We start from the raw sequence: 23100 nt of genomic DNA on the forward strand, positions 1-23100 counted from the left end.
ACCGCATAAAATGAGAACCGAATAAATAGGATAAAAACAAAAATGAATAAAAAGGTGGTACATACACATGTATACACAAAATTTTACACGCATTGGTAAAAGCATTAATACACGTATTTGTAGTTTGTTTTAGTGTAATTGTGTACATATATTAGTATTCAATTTTTTTTTTTTTATAATTTTCGTAAGAATTTGTTATTCCTTTATTATTAGGAAATAAAATTTTATGTGCATTTTAAGTAAATCTTTACGTGCCGTGATTATGCATGTTTTCACTTGTATGTATGTATGTACGTATGTATATATGGTATGCACGTTTAAATCAATGTAATTATAAGAATATACTAGTAAGCACATAGAGTTACAAAAAAAATAAATAAATAATAAAATAAAGCTAAATGAAGTTTAATTTATACTGTTTTATTGAACTCATCGTCTTAGAAATAAAGATTATTTCATAATTTTTTTTTTTTTTTTATTTGTTGTAATTTATTTTTTTTATTATGATTTTCATGTGGAAATTTATGAATCATAATTTTCATTATTATTTAATTTCTTTTATTGCTTTATTTTTTTATGTTTTTTTTCAGTGAAACCTTCCTATTAAGGAAAGCCTTTTTTTTTTTTTTTTTTTTATCGAAACTGTATCACAGTTTATTCAGCAATACACATATGTTTACGTTATTATGTATACATACATGAACAAATTGTTACAGGAATGTATAACATGTGATAATTGAATATGTACATATGCATGTTCTGCTTATGTAGTTTGTTTCAATTTGGCTTTTTAAAAAATGATTACATATATATGTGGGGGTGCCCGTATGTGAGTACATGCCTATGTGAGTATATTCCAATGTGGGTATATGCCTACGTGAGTATATGCGTATGTTCGTATATGCCTATTTGACTATATGCATAAGTATGTGCTCATGCGTGAAAGCACATGAGGTATCGGAATGCCTTAATAATTTCCCTATTTTGCGCATTAAAATGCTAATAGTAAAAAGCGCGAGAGGAGTTCGTGCATGTATTTTGAGCATAGCGCTTTCATCTGTTTATTCCTTTATTTAATATATATGTGTATTTGTTTGAATGTTTTTGTATGTACTTATTCGTATGTACGTAAGTGTATGTATGTATGTATGTATGTATGTATGTATGCATATGTACGTAAGTGTATGTATGTATGCATTTGTACGTATGTATAAGTATGTATGTGTGCATATGTACGTAAGTGTATGTATGTATGTATGCATTTGTACGTATGTATAAGTATGTATGCGCGCATTTGTACTTAAGTGTAAGCATGTAAGCGCGCATTTGTACTTAAGTGTAAGCATGTAAGCGCGCATATGTACTTAAGTGTAAGCATGTAAGCGTGCATTTGTATGTACGTACATGTATGTGTGTGTGCTTACATGTCGTAATTTTATTTTGAAAAAACAACTTTGCAAATAAATATGAGCAACTACATATGGAATAACACGTATTCGTTAGAGTTTTTAAGTGAAGACTTCTACGATTTAAATATAAGTACAAAGGACAATGTGTATGAAATAGTGAAAAGGAAGAAAGACGGAAACGAGGTGGAGAATTTGAATATAAATATTAGTAATCACATATGTATGTTTGTTCAGTTATTAGACAATCTGTTAGGTAAGATAAGTTATAACAATAGTCCAATCAACGATACGTTAAATTATAAGAAATTATTTGATGTGTTTAATTTTATTAAGAATCAGCTATATAATTGTGATTACAGTTTGTTTTTAAGAATATATTCTATTTATTATACCTACAATCATCGAAAAAATGGCTATCTAGATGTGAACAATTTGTATTCATTCATTTTAGATATAATAAATAAAATTGAAAATTTAAATGAGAATAATTTCTTAATATTACCAGGGGGATTTTATTTACAAAAAGAAAAGTTGTTAGTAAAAATTTTATATATTATACATAAAAAAAATAATCTATATAGTTTTGCTGTTTTAAACAATTCTATATATGGTATTCAATACCATTCGTTCAAAGTGGATGATATAGATAACTTGGGTGTTCTACTAAGAGATGTCATATTATGTATAAAAAATATTAACAAAAATTACTTAACAAATTCATTATTTTGGTTATGTTTATATCGTTTGTATATATTTCCAAATACAGAAAATGTTGATATATTATATCAGATATTATTGCCCTATTTAAATAATTCGTTTTTAACAAATAACTGGAATTTAAGTAACAACAAAACTGTTCGAGTAGTTGATCACACAGGTAGTAAAGATGGATCTTCTGACTTAAGCAAAGATATTTACCCCAGTGATAGTACCACAAGTATAGAGGCAAATAAAGTTTCAAATTTTAAAATTTACAATGAATCGGTAAATCCAGGAGGAGGGAATACTTCTAACCAGGCTAATTATTCTAACATTTTGTATGGCAATCAATATAACTTAAGCGATTTGAATGGTCTACATGACAAATCTAGTGGCCTGAAGAGTACAGATAATTTAGTAGCGCTTAGAACAATAAATAGTGCAAACAGTACGAACAAGTTTGACAAAATGGACGGTTTTAATCAGATGAGTGGTTTGGACAATTTTGGCAATGTGTACCATAACGGTGATAGTAAGACGCATCCTACTGCTAACCATTTTAATGGAATTGATTTGGGGCATGCTACATTTTACAGTAATGAGGAAGGTAAAAACATGTTCACTAATAACATTTTTAACGATAACATACATGGAAACATGCGGGAGGATAAACATATGAATTATTACGGATCGAGAAATGAGAGAATGAAAAAAGGAAAGACAACAAAAGAAAATGATAAATATGGAGGTATATATGTTAATATATATAAAAATAAATTTACTTCCTTTTCAATGAGTTTATATTATTCTATAATATATATGTTGAAAGTTCTGAACATTCAGGAGGAAGATATTGAGGTATGTAAAATTTTTATATATTATAGTATTGTTTTGAAGTTATGTGATGACCTGTTCAGGCTTGATCAAACCGAACGGAAAGAAGCAAAAGCGGAAAATAGAGGCAGGGGTAGTGATGGGAAATATAGCAGCACTAACACTAATAACAACAGCAATAACAATAACGATAGCAATCAGGTGTACGATAGTATTAGTTATGGCAGTTTCAATGGTAAAGGTAATTACAGTAACGATTACTTCTACAACGACACTTACAATTACAATCAGAGTCAGAACTACAGCCATAACTACAGCCATAACTACAGCAACAACCAGAGCTACAATTCTGTTAATAACAGAGGAGGATTTCCCAATGGAAATGGTGGAAATAATAATAATACCAATGAGTACAATTCCCACGCAGCAGAAAACCTTTTCAGTAGGAACAACGAAAGGAAGAGTAGCAACAGCAAGATAGATCGTGTCTTTTTTGTTTTCCTGGATATGAGTGTAAGAAAGTTGTGTGTGCTTTTCCATATATATTTTTACAAAATGAAAGTAGGTATATATGATATTAAGAAAATAATTAATAGTGATATTTTGAATGATATATTGAAAAAGGTGTTATTTGTGAAATATATGTATAACAAGATGGAAGTAAAATTATATTCAGATTTAACATTAAATGTTGATATTATAATAAATAGAAACTACAACAATTCTATAAAGTTTCCTATGTATGTAAAATTTGAAGAAGAATTACATAAAAATTATCGTAAAATTGAAATTAAAAAAGATATTAATATTCCTATATCTTTTTATATTTCCAAAAGGACTGTTAATACATTTAATGATTTATATATTATATTATATCAAACTAATTTAATTACAAATATTTTAATAAATCAAAAAAGATATATAAGACATTGTTACTTGTTAGCCTTTTCTTTTATTAGTCACATAATAAATAATGTTTTACCATCTCCTAAACATTTTATTTTTTTATCAAAATTTCACACAATGAATAAAGCTTTACAGGCAAGCATTTTTAATGAAATATATCACATGCACAATAACATATATTTTATAACATGCTCCATAAATGAAAATAAGCAAATAGTAATGTATAAAATTATTAACTGTTCCATGTTACTATTTTTATACGATTTTTTGTTAAGGATTCCTTGTGTTGATATTTGTTCAATTTTTTCAATTCATTATAACGGATTTTCGTCTAAACCTAGTAGACCTATATGCCATTGTAGATCAAAGGATAGGCAGCAGAATCATCGGGAAAAGGGAATGGGGGATAAAAAACATTTTATCCATGGAGAAAAGGAAAGAAGATCCGCTAACGACTGCAATGTTGGTATATTGAGTCCAAGTTGTAGCATTAGCAATAGCAATGGTACTAGTAATGGTAATGGCAATGGTTTCAATTTGAATAAGTTAAACATCAGTATACCTTGTAGCAGTTCTAAGAGTGGTCATGGTGTGCAAACTCGTGTAAAAAGTTTGAACGTAGCAGGCAAATATTCACAAAGTAATGCAAACAATAATGATAGCTACTCATCGTTAGATGAATGCATGCATAAAACTGAGGACTCCCTGAAACTGTCAGGCTATTGTATTGACATATCGGTATTAGAATGCTTTAGTAACTATATTTTAATAATAAACCCTAAATTGAATATAATAAGATCAGATGTTATTGAATATTTTTACAAAATTAATGAAAAGAAAATTAACAAGAACAGTCAGTTGTTTTTGTTTGAAAAAAGTGGGGACATAAATACTAGTGAAATAGAAATATTAGAGAATATAAGTTTAGATCTAGGATTAGATAGAAAAAAAAATAATATAATAGAATATTATTGTGGAGAAAATCAATTATTTAAACAATTAGTACCTGAGTTTTATCATTTAAGAGATATGCTATTCTTATTTAAGTCCTATATGTGTCCATATATTGACAAATTACCTCCTGTAAGGGTATATAAATATGATGATATTAACTTGAAATTTACTTATAAAAATAAATTATATATTAGTGTATTTAATAGGAAAATTGATATATGTGGATATATGTGTCAGAATAAAGATACCAAGTTAAATTTCTTTTCCTTCATTTATCAATTTATGCAATCATATGAAAATAAAAAAAATAATTGCATATTAACATATTCCAATCCGAATATGTACACAAATACTTATATTGAAAATGAACTAGATGTTTTGTATGTAAACGATTTACCTTTTTTTCATCCATCTTTAGATTTAAGGGATGTAGAAATTTTGCTTCAATATTTGACTGTACCTTATATTAGGATACCATTAATTTTAGAATTTTTTTGTGATAAAAAGAGAATAAAAAGTTTTCAGTCTTTTGACATTCAACAATTATTATTGTGTATTTTGTTTGAACCGTACATATTTAAAAATAAATATAAAACTATTCAAGAGGATAATTTTATTCCTTCAAAGGATAGAAATATATTTGCAACCAAATACGGTCTATTAATTAATGAACTAATTCTAAGCCCAAAGAATATTTTATGTAGTATTTACACATATCTGGAATTACTCTTCAGTTTTGATAAGGAAAATAGTAATAGCGGAAGAGTTAATATTGTTTTTATCATCATGATATGTACATATGTCAACTCGTACATAAAATTAATCGTTGAAACGAATAAGGAAATCAGATTTAATTTGGAAAACATTAAAAATATACTTGTGAAGATTGGGTTGGCCAACAGAGAGAAGATTTTATCTCGTTGTGGTAAAGACAAGGAACCAAGTGGAAGTAGAACTAAAAGTAGAAATAGAAGTAAGAACGAAAGAGCAGGAAGAGGGGGAAGAAAAAGGAAAAAACAAATGAAAAGAAAAATTCGTACACTGAATAAGCTTAGAAAAAAACTCATAAAAAATGAATTATACTGTTCGGATGAGGTTTTATTACATCTAGATACGTATTATAAAAAAATAAAAACAAAATTAGAAAATGAAATAATAGAAATTTTATTAAAATATATTAGAATATGTGTACAGAAGAATGATATAACCACATGTTGTATTTATCATGGATGTATTTTGTTAATATATAAGGACATAAAGTTTAGAGAGCTAAATAAAAGTAATGCAAAGAATTTATTATCCTCCATATTTTTTATCTTAACATACTATAATTTTACTGCTGAAACGAATTCTGCTGATTTAAAAAATATATATGGATTAGGTTCCCTTTTTGTTAATACAAATGATCATGTTGAGAACACTGTAAAAATGGTTAAGAAGTATGAAAGGACACCTAAGGATATGCTTAATGATACGAATAAACAGAATGAGGAGAATACTTTTTCTCTTTTGATTAAAACCTTTTCCTTATGTGAATGTGATATCTTTATTTCAATACATAAACAAAGAAATATGTTGTTAAAATATTTGGAAAAAAATGAAATGGATCGAAATGTTATATTTGAACATACTATTCACATATGCGCATGTGTTCATGAAAATAATAAAAATGTGTATAATCGTACAATTAGTAAATACAATTCTAATATCTTCCTAAATTTTCACTCAAATGAAAATGTTATAAGAAAATGGTTACCTGCGCATAAATTTAAGCACATTGGAATTTATACCATAGAAAATGCTCATAATGAGATGAATGCTACACGTGTGAAGGAAAAACAGAGAGATAAAATTGAGGTGGATAAAAACAGAGGGACTAACACGAATTACTATTTCACGTCCTCCACTTCGCCATCCTCGACCATCTCATCCGTTTCGTCTGCTTCCTTCGATTCGTTGAATTCAGTCGATACGTTCAATACATCTTCGTCCCTTAGATCGTTTCATAGAAACAATGATGATGATGCTGATTATATGTCCAAAGGGGTGGAGAAGGGGGAGAGGGAAGTAGTAGGTGAAGAGGGGAATGAAAAATTTTCATTCTCTGTCGATAATGCTAGAGTTAGGAATGATCTTAGACCAGAATATGAAGCTGAAAAAAGAGAAGGGTTATCTGGCACCCTTGACAAGATGGGAGATGGAACAAATAAGGATGATGATAATGTCATTATAAGCACACAGATGAAAGATAGTGAAATGATTACTATTTTCGAGGGTAATAATGAACATGTTGTGGGGGAAAAAGGTAAGGAAGTATGTTCTAAAAAGCAGGAAAATGATAAGATGAAGAAAGAGAAAAACAAAAAGGACAATGGGGTGGAAGAGATGGCTATCAGATTTAAAGGGAGTAGAAAAAAAAAAAGATACAGCGAATATTTAATGGACTGGGCAGATCAGGGCAATAGCATCAGTAATAACAATGGTTACATATATCATAGTAACAACTGCAGCGCTAAACGTAGCGATAACAACAATGGGAGTGATGGGAAGAATGCAGGGGTGAACCCGCTGCACGATACGGAATCTATGCACAACAACACGCAGAACAATATACTAAATTTTCCTTCGTTTTTTAAAAATAATGAGAATTCTGTGGTCAATGAAAAGAGGAAAAAAAAAAAGGAAAGGAGGAAGAAGGATAGCATTTTAAGTAATAACAAGTACATTTCGTATATTAAAAAAATTTTAAAGGAGAAGAATATTTTAATTAATTTACAGCTATTTACCTTTTCGTACAAAGATAATAATATTATCACGTTAAATGAAAACATTAAGAAGTTTAAAAGCTATAGAGATGTTTTTATGTACAGCAAGAATTATATGAACACGGACAGGAGAAAAAAAGTACATAAAATGAAAAAAAATATTAAAGTGCTTATTACTCAGTCTTACCAAAATTTCTGCACATTTAATATTATAGGGAAAAAGCATAACTTAGAAGTATGGAGAAATTCGAAAAAAGTGACAATGAAAAATTTGATGAGTTATGAATATGACAAGTCCAAAATATTTTACATCAAAAGTACTAGTCTTCTAAATAACATGAAATGTTTGGGAAATAGCAATATTATCGGTAACAGTAATATTAACAGTTACAATAACAGTAATATGAGCAGTTACAATAACAGCAATAATATCAGTAACAATATTGGTAACAGTAACGGTAATGACAATGGTAATAGTGTTAGTAATAGGAATAGGAATGATGAGGAAGGTGGAGATGAGTTTAACAACAGAAGTATGAATATGACAAGCTTCTATAATTTCCTGTCGGGTGAGGTAAAGAACGGGGTACTATACGAACAGGAGAATAATGATATATATATAAGAATCATATGGAAATATAATACGAATGAATTAAATAAAATTAATGGGCATGATACGAAAGGTGCTAAAATGAATGCAGAGGAATATAAAGCAAGGGAAAATGCGTTGGACAAAAATGAAGATAATAGTTGCAAAAAAGATTACTACGATTTGAAATCATTCAATATAAATTACGAAACACAGAATATTGAGGGTTTATTTAATTTTAAATATGAAGAGAATCAGTATGATAGCAGTTTAATTAATACTACTGAGGAATCTTCCTTTAGTGACGAAACTAGGGTACTATCAAATGAAAACATTGAGTATAATAAGAAAGATGAGAAAATGGTAGTAACCAAATCGGTTAGAAGCAGTCCTAGCTCATCTGCTACTTATGAGACTAGTTTATGTAGTGATATTTCTGCACATTTAGATGAAGATTTGAATGATATTAATTACAAAAAGAAGAATGATATGGTAAGTGGTTCAGTCAAGGGAGTAAAAATAACAGATGCAATATATTATAAAAATAATAATAAAAATATACAGAATAGTAAGGTAAAAGGTGCTATTAATAATATTGATAAAAACGAATTAGAGAAAAAAAATAAAAATAGAAAAAAAAATAGTGTCGATTTGGAGGAATGCGGATTGAAAGAAATAATTTATCGAAAAGATATGGATTGTATATTTATTTATAGTATATATTTTAATATGAATGGATTTATAAAAAAGTTGTACTACTGTAGTGATGTAAAAAAGATATATTTCTCAACAAGTATAAACAGATGCAAGAATTTATTTTACCATTTTGAAAATAATAATGTACGTCTTTGCTACTATAACAGTAAAGAGAGTTATGAAAAATATACTATTTCTATATCTAGAAATATTTATAACAATATTCAAGTACAGACTTATTTGAATCCATGTTATCTGTCTACGTTTGTTCCTAATATTCTCCTTCAGTACTACAACTTTTGGTATAATAATGATGATAGTTTAATAGGAGAAATAAAAAATGCAAAGAAAAATAAAAAGAATAAAAATTGTATTATCTACATAAAGCTCTTTAATAATCTTAGTAATGATGCATGGGAAGAGGAACATAATAATAACGTATCAAATGAACAAAACACCAAAGGAACTAAATGCTTAAATATTTTTAAAAATGGGTTGTTCAAACATGATAAGAAGCCGAAATATAATTTTCCTTATGGTATTATTCAAAAATTACGAATATTCAATAGACCAAAAAGTTCGAAAAAAATAACATCTCTAAGGATAAATGAAGATTATAAAGCCTTAACTTTTATTAATATTTTAAGTTATGAAAACAATCAAGTTTATGATGATTTTTATAACATTCTTATGAAATTTGATCATATAACGTACATATTAATATATACGTTAAACGTTCCACCTTTATTTGATAATCGAAAGGGTCCTTCCCCCTCGGATGTTAGCTTTGATAAGAGGAGACCACATTGCAGTGGTATTGTTAAAAATGTTCCTATTACGGTCGATTTAATCGAAATTCCTAGGTTAAATTTAACACTGCGGAGGAATAACGTAGACATAAAGATCAGCAGCAATAAAGAAAGAGAGGGTAACAAGAACCGAAGTACTGACGGCATCAAGGAAATCAGTAAAAATGGAAATAGTGGTGGAACAATCGATGGAACCACTGATGGTAACATTGGGGGAAGTGCCAACCCTAGTGGCAAGAAGAAGGACGGCTGCAAATACTACTTCGAGGAACTGAACATGTTTTTGTACAACGGGAGCATGCAAAAGTACACGTATATTTATAACGTAATAAAAAAGATGAACAACACAGTACTATTACAAAATAGCAAAAATGATCTCTTTTTTTTGGTATCCTTATTAAATAAACCTTTTTTTTTGAATATTTCAAATTTGTATAAAGAGTTCAACAAGAAAAATATTCACCTGTGCACATTATTAGAAAAACATATTAATGTTCTGTTGAAGAATTATATGTACGTTACTATTTATTACCATAATTTTAACATCAACACAACTGTTAAAAAAAATGTGGATGTATTTAATGAAAATACAGAAAAGAATAACTGTTCAATGCAATATATTATTCTGTCTGTTCATAGTTCTAAGCTGTTTTTAAATTTTCGAAATTTATATAGTTGCTTTTTTTTTATTGTCAATAAATACCTGAACAAAGATCATGAGGAAGTAATGGAATATTGTAACAATTTAAGTATATGTAAAGAAGATATTAAAGAAATAAAATATTTATTAAATATATTAAATTATTGTGATAATACTATTTATTCAGATGTAGATTCTTGTGCATGCAGATTGAAAATCTTTTTGACCCTATCAAAACAAACGAAAGTAACTCTCCGAAAAAAAAGACATAGAGTTAGTGTAAAAAGAAATGCGTGGAATATGGATGATTATTATAATATTTTTAATTATGTAAAATCGTTGTGGTATTTTGAAAAAACAGGAGAAAATGAAGACTCTAGTGGTAATGATATGAATATAAGTGAGGATGATAATGATACTACTAATATGAAGGGTTTACTACTCTCACATGGTAAAACATCCAAAAGTACGAAAAGAAGAAATGTTAGCGATGCACATGATAATAGTGATACCAGCAGAAGCAGCTGGAGTAGTGAGGGTGGTGGTTACTACTCGTCGTCAAATAGCTTCTCATCCTATGATAGCAATTATGTGTCATCAGAAAAGGAGAATAAAAAAAAGGAACTTAATGCGCAGGAAAAAATTATTGTAGGGGATGAGGACGGGGGTAAGGAAAACATGAGCAGAAGAAATAGAAAAAAAATAAATAAAATAAATAAATATTGTAATAATAATTATGATAGTAGAAATCAAAGTAGTTACACTAGTTGTCATAAAAGTAATACAAACAAAATGAATAAGAAGAAAAGAAATGCAGAAAGCGGTAAGAAAAAAGATCATCATCAACAAAGTGGGAAAAAAAAATCGTATAATGAAAGGGATACAGCTTATTATGAAAACTCAGATAATAGTAAAAATGTGTATATATATTGGGATATAGTTAAAGACATTTTATTTTATATAAACAATTTAATATACATTAAAGCAAAGTGCAAATTAACCATTGATGAAGAAATATTTTTATATCAAAATTGTAGTATTAATATACATAAATATAAATTAATATACAATAGATATATAATATTAAATAGTATAATAGAGTCCAAGTTCACCAGTGATAATTGCAATCCATTGTTCTTTTACAATATATTAAAAAAGAAGCAAATAGAAAATCAGAACAAGATGAAAAAGTATCAAATTGAATATAGGAAAAGGAGTAGAATTGAAAGCAGCTATGCGAATCAAAAGATACATATGCATCTAGATGATACTAGTTACAGTAATACAGGAATAGTTACTAATAGTAAGAGAGGTGGTTATAATGATGAATATGGTATTAAAAAGAATGATGACACGTGGAAAAACAAGCTTTACAACAATGTGCTAAATCTAGAGAGTATACAAAATAACATAACCCACTTGAAGAACTCATTTAATGGTAAAGAAGAAAAGCATATAAAGGAAGATCACTTGGTTGTATCTATTAATATTCCGAAAATTGAAACAGTAAAATATATTAACAACATAGATGAAAACATTTTTATGAACATAAACCTGTACGACAATATAGGTAATATAATTAACAATATGTGTTATAAAAAAGTAGAAGATAAAAATAATGTGGAAGCGTTAACCTACTTAAACTCGTTAATAAACTCCTTAGGGATACAAAATTTTTTTATTATCTATAACTATTTTATGAATAATTTGAATATAAGAATGGTTAAGGGAGAAAACACCTTTTTATATGGCAATTTGTTGGCAAGATATTTGTATTTTTATAATTATAATATTAGTCAGTATAGTAAAATAATTTACATATTTATTTTTATTATTAACCATCAGGAAGTCATAAGTATGTTACCAAAAATTGATGATCAAAAATTAAAAAAGAATTATTTGAATTTTTTTAAAACCAATGATTCTCTTTTTACCTTTTTCAATGATATTTTTAAATTTGTCCAAAACCTTCAAAAAGAAAAAAAAAAAAAAATAAATAAAAATATCATTCCGTTAGTAGTAGACAATAACATTACCATTTCAACCTCCGATGTAACTATGTACCGTCTGATAATTAATATAAATGTAGATGATTATTTGTGTGAAAAGAGAATTATTTATCCCTTCCATATTAAGAATAACGTTCATGTGGGTAGTGAACTACTCAATGAGTTATGTTTTTGTCCTTTTAAGAAGTTGTACAAGTATTTGAGGAAGGTTAAACGAAATTGTGTTGGTAGGATTGGTGGTAGTAGTAGTAGTAGTACTAGTAGTAGAAGTCGTGGAGGTGGAAGTGGAAGAAGGAGCCATGGTGGAAAGCACAACACTAAGGGCAAGGGTGAGAGCGCTTTACATAATAGAGATGACGGATGGGGGGACGAGTTCGATAATATAAAGCTCGAAAATGAAGTAGAAAATTGTGATAAGAATAGTATTAACAGAAGGAATATTCTAAATTTTGATTTTGAAGAGAATAATTTATCTTGTCAAAATACGTATTCGAAAAATTTCATAAAGAATATGAAAGTTGACTATAACAGGCACCTAGAATATGAAAAAAAAAAAGTAGACTATGAATTCATTGGTTTCAGTGCTAATGAAATAAAAATGACTTTTAGCAATATTAAAAAGTTGAAGGAGTATGTAAATATGTTTGTAAGTATAAAGGATATATTATTAGAAATATTCGTAGGCGATAATAAATTACTTGAGTGTATAAATGAATTTATGGAGGAAGCGGAAAACGCAAATAGAAACATATTGAACATGGAGAACAGCAAAATTCACCATCAAAATTTGGGAAGAGCTGAAAACGTTGATATGTTTTATGTAAACAATAGTCAAGAAAGTGAACAAATGAGGAGCAATCATATGAACCCAAGGAGTGGAAAAAGTTATGCCGGTAATGTTACAGATTTGTCTACAAGTAACACTGTTGGTGTATATGATACGAGAGGGGGAAGTGTGCATACTGGTAGGAGTAGTAATAACAATGTAAGTAGCAGTGATATTATCGATCCTAGTAAAAATAACTATGATAACATTTTTAATACGCTAGACGGGGGTCATCTAAGGGACGATGCGCAGGCATATACCAATTACTTTTTATACAAATTCGGAGTATTAGGAAAAGCGGAAAAGGAGATAAACTTGAAAATATTAATAAGTTGTTTTATGTCAAAATATGCGTACGAATATTTAATTATGATAAATCCAAATTTAAAAAAAGAAAACTCGGAAAAATTTATTAACATCGTTTTGCTGTATATGTTAATAATGAACAGGAAAATGTTTCTACATGAATGTATTAGTAGTGTAATAAACATTCTAAATATATTTAAGGTATACAATTTGAAATTAAAAATTTTAAAGCAAAAAGAGAAATATATAAAATCAACTACAAGTAGTGATGTTAATTCAGATGTCCTGTTGAACAGATTGATGAATAAACAAGAGAAAATAATAAATAAAGCTATTAATACAATTCAGTTGGGAACAAAGAATTTGACGCAATTGACCTTAACAGAGAGGCATTATTTCACAATGAGAAGCAAATGCAAAAATCGAAAAATAGTTTATAAAAATTTGATGCACGACTCGGATTCGTCCGATGTATCTACGTGCTATTTTTCCAGCGATCAGTATGAAGAGGGAGTGGAACGGTCCAAGCGAGTGGATCAGGTGGCACAGTTTGAAGGAAAGGAGAGAAATAAAGCGGATGGAAATACAATTGACGAATTGGGTAATTGGGCAAGTAATTTGGGAGAAAATTGGGGTATTAGCTGGACGAATGAAGAGGATCAAAAAAATATGACTTCTTCACAATGCAAATTGGCTAATCTTGGAATGGGTGAAGAAGAGCAGAAGAGTAAAAAAGGAGAATGCTTGATTGAGATAAAAGAAGGAGATGATAATTGTTACTATACTTATGACCCCAGATTACTAATATTTGAATATACGAACAATTTAATTATTAGAAAAAAACAAGTAAAGATGATAAAAAAGTTAAAAAGAGATTTTTTAAAAAAGAAAAAGCAATACTGTTATCAAATAATAATGGGAGGAGGTAAGACGACTGTATTATCTCCTCTATATTTTTTAATTTTTTCTAACTACTTTTTAATATTTAATATGTGTCCACAGCCGTTAATACACTTTACAATAAATACATTTCGCTCAAGATTTTCATCAATCATAAGAAAGAATATATTTTATTTTAATTTTAGTCGTTATAATAATATTACAACAGATTTGTACATAAGTTTATGTAGTGCATTAGAAAATAAGTACATATTAGTGACTAGTCCAACATGCATAAAATCCTTATTTTTAAAATTGGTTAATACTATTCAGGAGTTGAATAATATTAAAACATTTGATATCATAAAGCAAAAAGCAAAAACGCATATCACGGACGCATTGACAAAATTTTTGGGTTTCCAAAATGAAGATCATTCTATTAGTGTATCGAATGTAGCAAATTTGACAAATGTGGCGAATTTAGGAAATGTAGGTAGTATGACTAATATGACTAGTGTAGCTAATGTAGTGTCCTTTAGAAACACAAACAGAAATATATCTACTCAAGGAGCGAGCAGTGGATATGGTTCATCATCAATGGATTATAATATGTTGAAAAAACAACTTGATTTGTCAGTAAGAATATTCGATATATTAAATAAAAGTATATTATTAATAGACGAAATTGACAATGTGTTACATCCTTTAAAAAGCGAGCTACATTGGCCATATGGTATAAATAGAGATATAGATTTAGTTAACGTTGTTAGGAATTTTACCGATGTATTTATGAATAACCCATATTTAAAATTTTTATATGACAAGAAAAATGATGACGTCGATATAAAGAATATCAAAATATCAGTTGTAAACCGAAACCAAGTTAGGAGCAATTTGGCTGCCCATATTAAGCAGTTAAAGGAGGTGGAGACAAAAAGAAATATTTCAAACCGGGTAAATTGCACGCACGATAATAGCGGAAACGATGGGAACAGCTACAATAACTGTGGTAATTTCAACAACATCAATTACAATAACAGCAATTACAATAGCAGCAATTACAATAGCAGCAGTTACAACATCAGCAGTTACAACATCAGCAATTACAATAGCAGCAGTTACAACGCGTATGATGGTAACGCGTTTTCTAGGGAAAAAGGTAAGAGTAAAAATGTAATGGAAAGTATGAACATCTCATATGGTACACATGCGTACAGGAAAGAAGACAGCAATGATTTGAGTGTAGTTAACAATAGTGCTTTAAAAACTGTGGGTAAGTACGGATCTATGAAAATGGTGAACAGCGCAGAAACGAATCATAGCTACTCGCATATCGACTTAAGTCTGTTCAGGTACAAACTAAGTTGGGTATTAATTGACTTTTTTTTTTATCCTGTGTGTAAGAAATTAACTATACCTATGAATGTTTGTTTTAATACTAATACAGATTATATTGAAGAATTACTACTTATTTTTGATAAAGAAGTACAAAAAGGTATAGATAATCATGACATTTCTATAATACCTCATTTTCATATTATTAACTTTAATTGGTATAATAACATAATTTGGTTAGTTGCTCGTTATGTGTATTATTTTCTTTTGTCTTATAAAATTACGGGAGTATCCCAAAAAATGGTTGAATCTTATTTATGTATTCCTTTATGTATTGGGTATAATGATATATGTGTGAACAATAAGTCGAATAATCAAACGGTTTTAAGTAACTCCACCATTAGACGACTGTTGAATATTAAGAAGATAAATGCAAAGTATAGCACTAATAACGACAATTATGCAGTTGATTTAGATAATATGAACATGGGTGAAATGCATATACTCTCTAGTGATTATCACTTAAAAATTTTTGAAAAAATTAATGCCATAGAATATGTATTCTGTAAAATGTTAAATCTCTGTCGCTTATATATAAATGGCATATTACCTTTCGTGTTTTCAAAAATTAATACTGTGCATTATGGTATCTTATCCGCTGAACAAATTAATAAGTGCCAAATAATTATGAGTAAAAGCAGGTATTTTCTAGCTGTGCCATATATAGGTAAAGATACCCCTTCCGATATGTCTGAGTACACAAATGTAGATATTGTTGTTTCTTTTACTATATTATCATATAGGTATCAAGGTATGAGATATTTTGATTTTATACTCTCCCTCAAAAACATTTTATATAATTACTCTTTGGAAAAAGATTATGAACATATTCAAAGTGAATCAGATGATTCATCTATTTGTTCTGAATATTTGAGTGATGAGGAAAGTGTAGCAGGAAGTTACTGTCACCATAAGAAAAAGGAAAACAAAGATATACATAAAAAGAAAAATAAGAAACATACTAATAATGCACAAACAAATAGTCAAAATAGTATGGATGATGACAGTAGTTATACTAATACAAGTTATGTTAAGGAAAACAGCTCGTATTCTAGTATTCTAATTAAGAGCGATAAATCATCCAATACATCGGTTAAATGCAGCAGGTTGATACACAAAGAGGGAAAGGCTAACAATGGAGAAAATGAAAAACGAAATTGTTCTAACAGAGAAGCAAGCGGACATGCTGCATCACATAAGGATAGAGGTAAAAGAAATGGTGCTAAAAAGAATAAACAAGGTGGCCACTTTAATAGTACTAAAAATAAGAGCATTAAGGAGGGGAAGAAGAATGACAGAAATGATATTAGTGCAAATGGTAGAAGGAAGGTCAGAGGAAAAGACACCAAAAGAAGGGAAAAAAAGGATATAAAAAACATGTATTATCTATACAAAGAAATAATAGAAACGAGTGGAGCTAAAATTAGAAAAACGAAAAAGGATATAAATAATAATAATTTCTTTTTTTATGATAATAACATAAAAAGGAGAACAGAAAATATAAAAAGAAAGTCAGGAAATTATGTAGACACAATTGATAAAATAGATCTGAATGATAATGAAACACTGTATGATTTATACAATTTAACACGTAAAAACCCCTTGTTAATTAGCTATTTTTTATTAGGTATAATATTAGAAAAATATATAAAGCATACAGAAAAGCAGTTGTCCTCAAATTCTCAGGATTTAACAAATAATGTCTTATTTAAATATGTAATAGGATATAGTGGAACAAGTAATGATATACTACCAGAAGAAATACATAAATGTAAATATGAAAAGGGAACAATTGGATCGATTATCAACATTTTGAATGACACAAATATTGTGAATTTTATTTTTTTGCCATCCAAAATTTCCCCTATTCAAATATTAAAAAGTTTGAGTTATTCTAAAATTAAATTTAATAGCCTTATCGATACAGGATATTTAATTAATAATATTTCCCCCAAAAAAGTAGCATACTATATTTTGCAATTTTTGGATTACATCGATTGTTGCATTTATATTGACAATGGGAAGCATATGTGCATGCTGCCATTGGAAAAGAAAAAAAGAAAAACTAGGCGTAGAAGAAGAGAGGAAAAAAATGGAAGCAAACACATCTTACACAAGGAAAACCCAAAACGGGAGCATTTGGAAGGGATTACAGCAATGGAAGAGGTTACACAAGGAGAAATTATCAAGACATCTATTGAAAATGGTGAAGAAAATAGTAAGGCGGATAGAAGTGTAAACAATAGAATAGGGGCATGTATAAGGGAACAAAAAGCAAAGAAAAAAAGAAACATGTGGATGAAGAAAAAGTACAACAAACGTAGCAACAACAATAACAGAAACTATTATAACATTACGGAAAACAGAGGCAGTAATAACAATAGCGGAGGAAGTGCTGGCATGGAGAATAGTTTCAACATGAACGTGGAAATTATACCTCTACAGGACTGTTATGTACCGATTAAAAAGAGGTTTATTTATTTTGATCATATAAATACCTTTGGACAAGATATAAAACAGTATGTAAATGCAAACAGTCTAGTTACAGTAAATATCGGAAATGACATTTCGTCATTTAGTCAAGGTGTTTTTCGATTGAGGTCTATAGGTATCAATCAGAAAATTTTTTTCTTAATCCCCTTATGCTTAGTTAAACTGATGAACATAAATACTAATCTGTTTAAGGATATGATTTTTTCCTCTAAGAAGTGTAATGCAGACGATGCGCGTAGTAGTGAAGTGCCACTTAACGATATTTATAGCAAGAATGTTTTTAAAAAATTTAAAAGAGAAAAGAAGAAAATGCTCCAAGCATGCAATAAAAATTACAGTGAGGACAGTCAGACCGAATCGGAGCACAACATGAGCGATACCATTTTAGTTAGCAGTAGCAATAGAAGCAGCGGGGGCAGTGGAAGCAGTGATTATGAGAGCAGTGGTGATGATAGCAAGGATGGTTATAGCAATGGTTGTTACGAGAAAAGAGATAGTTACGATAAAAACAGTTTTAGCATGAATATGAGAAGAAAAGGAAGAAGAGAGGATGGAGATAGAAGAAGTTACAATTTCATTAATGAGAATGACGAGTGCATGTTGATGATTGATTGTTATAATAGCATTTATTTGGACGAAAATACAAAAGGGGATGTTTTAAAAGAGTTGACCCATTACTTAATTTTAAATAATATAAATAACAATATAAAACAGAGTGAACTCTTATGTGTACATGGAGTAGTGAATATTATAAAGAAGAAGAGCATAAAAATGTTAATAGACAATTATATAAATATTGGTGTTTTGAATTATAGGGACTATTTAGATATATTTAACACGAGCATAGATTTTGATATTCAGAATCAGGTGCCATCAAAAAGTAGTTCTTTATTATGTATTGTTCAGTTAATAGAAAAATTTCAAAATATTTTTAGTAAAGAAGATGAACTATTTTTACAAGATATATTATATCGCTATTTCTGTTTACACTATGATTTTTCAAATAAAACAATTTTTATGTATTTTGATGCATTTTTTCCGCGTAAGGATTTTATGAAAAGTAATTTCCCCCAAATTATACTAGATTTATTTGAAAAGCTAAAAAAGATAAAAAAGGACAACTCTGTTTTGTCTTTCAAAAAGTGCTACAGAAGTAATTGTAATGATTACAATGGGGAGGATGACAATTCTATAGATAACCATCTGTTCAGTTTAGAAAATGAACAGGAGAAAGAAAAAGAAAAAGAGAAGGAAAAGGAAAAGGAAAAGGAGAAGGAAAAAGAGAAGGAAAAAGAGAAGGAGAAGGAAAAAGAAGAGGAAAAAATACCTGAAGATCAAAAAAAGAAAAATGTCAAGTATAAAAAAGATGAATATAAATTATACAGATGGACAATTGATGATATTAATACTGATTTGTTTGGTGCAAAAAAGGGGAAGAAGCAAGTAAATTATGATAAAAAGGAAGAAACGTACAATACTATTTCTTTAATAAATAACAAAGTTACAGAAACGTTTATGAGAATTCGGGATAGTCCTTTATTTATTCCACTGAATAAAATGTGTGTAAACGACATATTCTTAAATTTTCCGTCGTATGTATATGTATCTAAAAATTTTATAAACTCGGATGCTATTAATACAAAGAAGGTGAAGAAGGTAAAAAACATTTTACTTGTAATCGAATGTGCGCACAAGGAAGTTGAAAATATTCGTTTTACGGAAAATAATAATTATGATATATACTCAGAAAAAGAAATTTTAAAAAGTATATGGGATATATTACAAGAAAATAATATGGAAGAAATTCTCAACATTTTAGATATCAACCCTTTTAAGTATTCTTACGATTTGACAAAATTGATACTTGATTATCTAGAAAAAAATAAAAATAAAAATGCAAGTTTTGTAAATTTTACATTCATATTAAATCAACTTGAATTGTATTTTAGTAGTAAAAATAAAAAGTATATAATTGTAAGTTTGCAAGAAGCAGAAACATTGAGATACTACATTCATAAGAGGTATAGCATGGAAAAGGTAAATAAAGCCCTAGCCGATGATATAGGGGCTATATGTATGAACCAGCACAAAAGAAGTTTATCTTCAAATAAATGCTACACAACTAACGAAGCTGGAAGTAACACAAATGGTGGAATACAAATGAATAACGAATGGAAGCAAACTCGTACAAATGAGAATTGTACAGGAGAAAAGAATAACATGGGTTCAAATGTGTTAAACTCCTTTAATGATAATACATCAAATATCGGTTTAACAAATGTGGATATGAACTTATTTGACATTTTTGACAAAAAGGGGGATAGCAACATAGGGGCAGATGGTAACCTAAACAGCGAGAAAATTGAAGAGAGTTGTAATAATATGAAGGACTACATATCACATGATGTATCTATAACAGATGGATGGGGATTAAACAACAATCTTTCGAGCATATCGTTGGAGGATAAGGATAATGTGGATGGTGTTAGTGGTAACAATGGAGGCAATAGTATCAGTAGTGCTAATTATGCTAACAGTACGAATGATAATTTAATCTTCGAAGATATGGAAATTCAAAATAAAAAGAAGAACTCTTCTAACATAGTAGCAATGAATAGCAGTAGTAAACAGGTTATTGGTAGAACACACAATTTGGAACTGTTGGATATATATGAAAAGGAAAAAATGAGGACGCGAAAAACAGAAGAGAAAAATTTATTTTCAGATGTACATATAAATATATACAATTACCATTTTTGGTTTACGCCTATTGAAATTACAGACAAAAATAATTTGAGAAAATATTTATCAAGACAGGTACAAATAGTTTATAGTGTGTGTAAGTTTTTTAACTCGGATAGAAAATTTATAGATGCTCATGTTAACTTACTATTACAGTATTTAAATTTTAATTCTCCAAAACATCGATTTAATTATTTTAATGAGTTATATTTATTAAGAAGAATGATGAAAGAAAATTTAAATAAAAGCTATAGTTACAAGAGTTTAGAAAAACATGTGCTTATTCCTAAAAATGTAGAACTAGAAATTGCCGAAAAAAAATTATTCGAAGGAAATGGGGATATATATGCGTTTAAAATTATGCAACAAAAAGTGAGACAAAGCTTAAAAAAGAAACAGTTAACGTTGCAAGAAATTTTCGATAAAGATATAGATTACACATGTAGTAGGGAAGATATAAAAATTTTATTTGACTTTTTAAATATACATGATAATAATTCAGTTAATGTTCTCTTTGATATATTAGGATCAAATGTATCTCTTCAAGATTTATGTTTTTCACTTAATCCAACAGAAAATATGAAAAAATCGGATTTCCAGAAAGATCTATATGTAGATGAAAAAGCAAGATATGATGAGGATTTCATAAAAGAAGTGGATATGTGTTTAAAAAATTTTAAATTCTCCTTAACAGATCATACTTATTTTAAGCTGATATGGTCAGGTAAAATTTCCAATCAGAGAATTGTACAAGATATTGCTCTAGATAATAAAAAGGAGACGATTTTAATGAGTAATGAAAAGGTTCCTTATACAGAGAAATACGATGATAATGGTATCAGTACCCATGAAAAGGATTTTTATAAAAACTCATCAACGAACGATTTGCTGAGCGATATATTTGGATTTAGCAAAATTCACAATAATAACAACAATATTATCAGCATTAATAATAATGCTTATGTTAACAGCGTCAATAGTTGCAGTATCAATGGTAGCAATGTCAATGGAAGCAGTATCCATATAGGTAATAGTAAATATGAGCAGCAAGAGTTAGATGGAAACATGAAATATATTGTAAATAATTCTGAACAGTTTTATATATACGAGGCAGAAAACACGGATCCAAAGGACAGAGGAATGATGAGTAAAAATAAACACAAAATACTTTTTGGTCATTATGCATCAAATAAGGCAATGGATAATACTTTTCCAATACTTGAAATGACAGATGTATCTATAAACAGTATGTATACAAGTGCATCTGCTAAAGAAGTTTTAAATTTATTCTTCCCTCATCCAAAAAAATATCTACTATTATGGCATGAAGATTATTCTATAAAAAATGTAGAGGAGTGCCTTCATATATGGAAACCAGTTCTCTCGTCTGCTCATTTTTCAAGTACAGTATTCCTAGGGTTTATTACAACCGTCGGGCCTCAACAACCCCCTTTAAACAAAATTAGAGCAGTTCCAAAATCTCTAGTTAAAAATGTTCAAAACAAGAAATATGCTACCTTCTATTCTGACAATAGTTTTTCGATTGACAACTCCGGGGTGTTCAGTTCGTTGAACATTCACTTTTTCAGTAATAAGAAAGATTGAAAAATGTTAAGAATAAGAAGCTTGTACCCATCTCTGTGATAGTCGTTATTGTTTTGTTATTGTTATTGCGGTAGTATTAGTGGCAGTAGCAGTTGTGGCTGTTGTTACTTATATTTTATTTTTTTTCGTACAAGTATGCTTTGTATCTCTTTGCAAAAATGTTTCTCCATGTTGTCCTCATTTTTTTTTTTTTTTTTCTACACCTCATTTTTAGACGGATTGGACAACAAAAATTATGAAGAATTTCTATTTAGGAATTTCTCTTTAGACATTGTTGTCAAAATGAAAAAAATAAAATCAGTGAATGAAGATATCTTTAATTTATGGGGAGACGAGAAACAAGATTTTAGTGAAGAGGATGAGCCATCTTCTGAGTGGGAAGTAATACCTCGAAGCTTTTAAAATTTTACCTACCACTAACTTCGTTATTCAGATGAGCATTAATTCTTTTTGTTCAATTCTGCTTCATTATAAAATCATTAATAATATGCATTGTTCACGGAAAATATATATATATATATATATATATATATATATATGTACA

At 28.7% G+C, this 23100-nt stretch overlaps 1 protein-coding gene across 1 annotated transcript; it reads left to right on the forward strand.

The window, feature by feature from the left end:
• Positions 1–1466: 1466 nt before the first annotated feature.
• Positions 1467–22958, forward strand: MKS88_005132 (uncharacterized protein; the record flags this gene model as incomplete). Its single annotated transcript, XM_067218367.1, has 3 exons — positions 1467–14446; positions 14528–22539; positions 22771–22958. 3 exons carry the CDS (start codon positions 1467–1469, stop codon positions 22956–22958), a joined length of 21180 nt encoding a protein of 7059 aa, XP_067071507.1.
• Positions 22959–23100: the final 142 nt, after the last annotated feature.

Source organism: Plasmodium brasilianum, chromosome 13 (genome assembly GCF_023973825.1).
Source record: "Plasmodium brasilianum strain Bolivian I chromosome 13, whole genome shotgun sequence".
In the NCBI taxonomy this organism is placed as follows: Eukaryota; Apicomplexa; class Aconoidasida; order Haemosporida; family Plasmodiidae; genus Plasmodium; species Plasmodium brasilianum.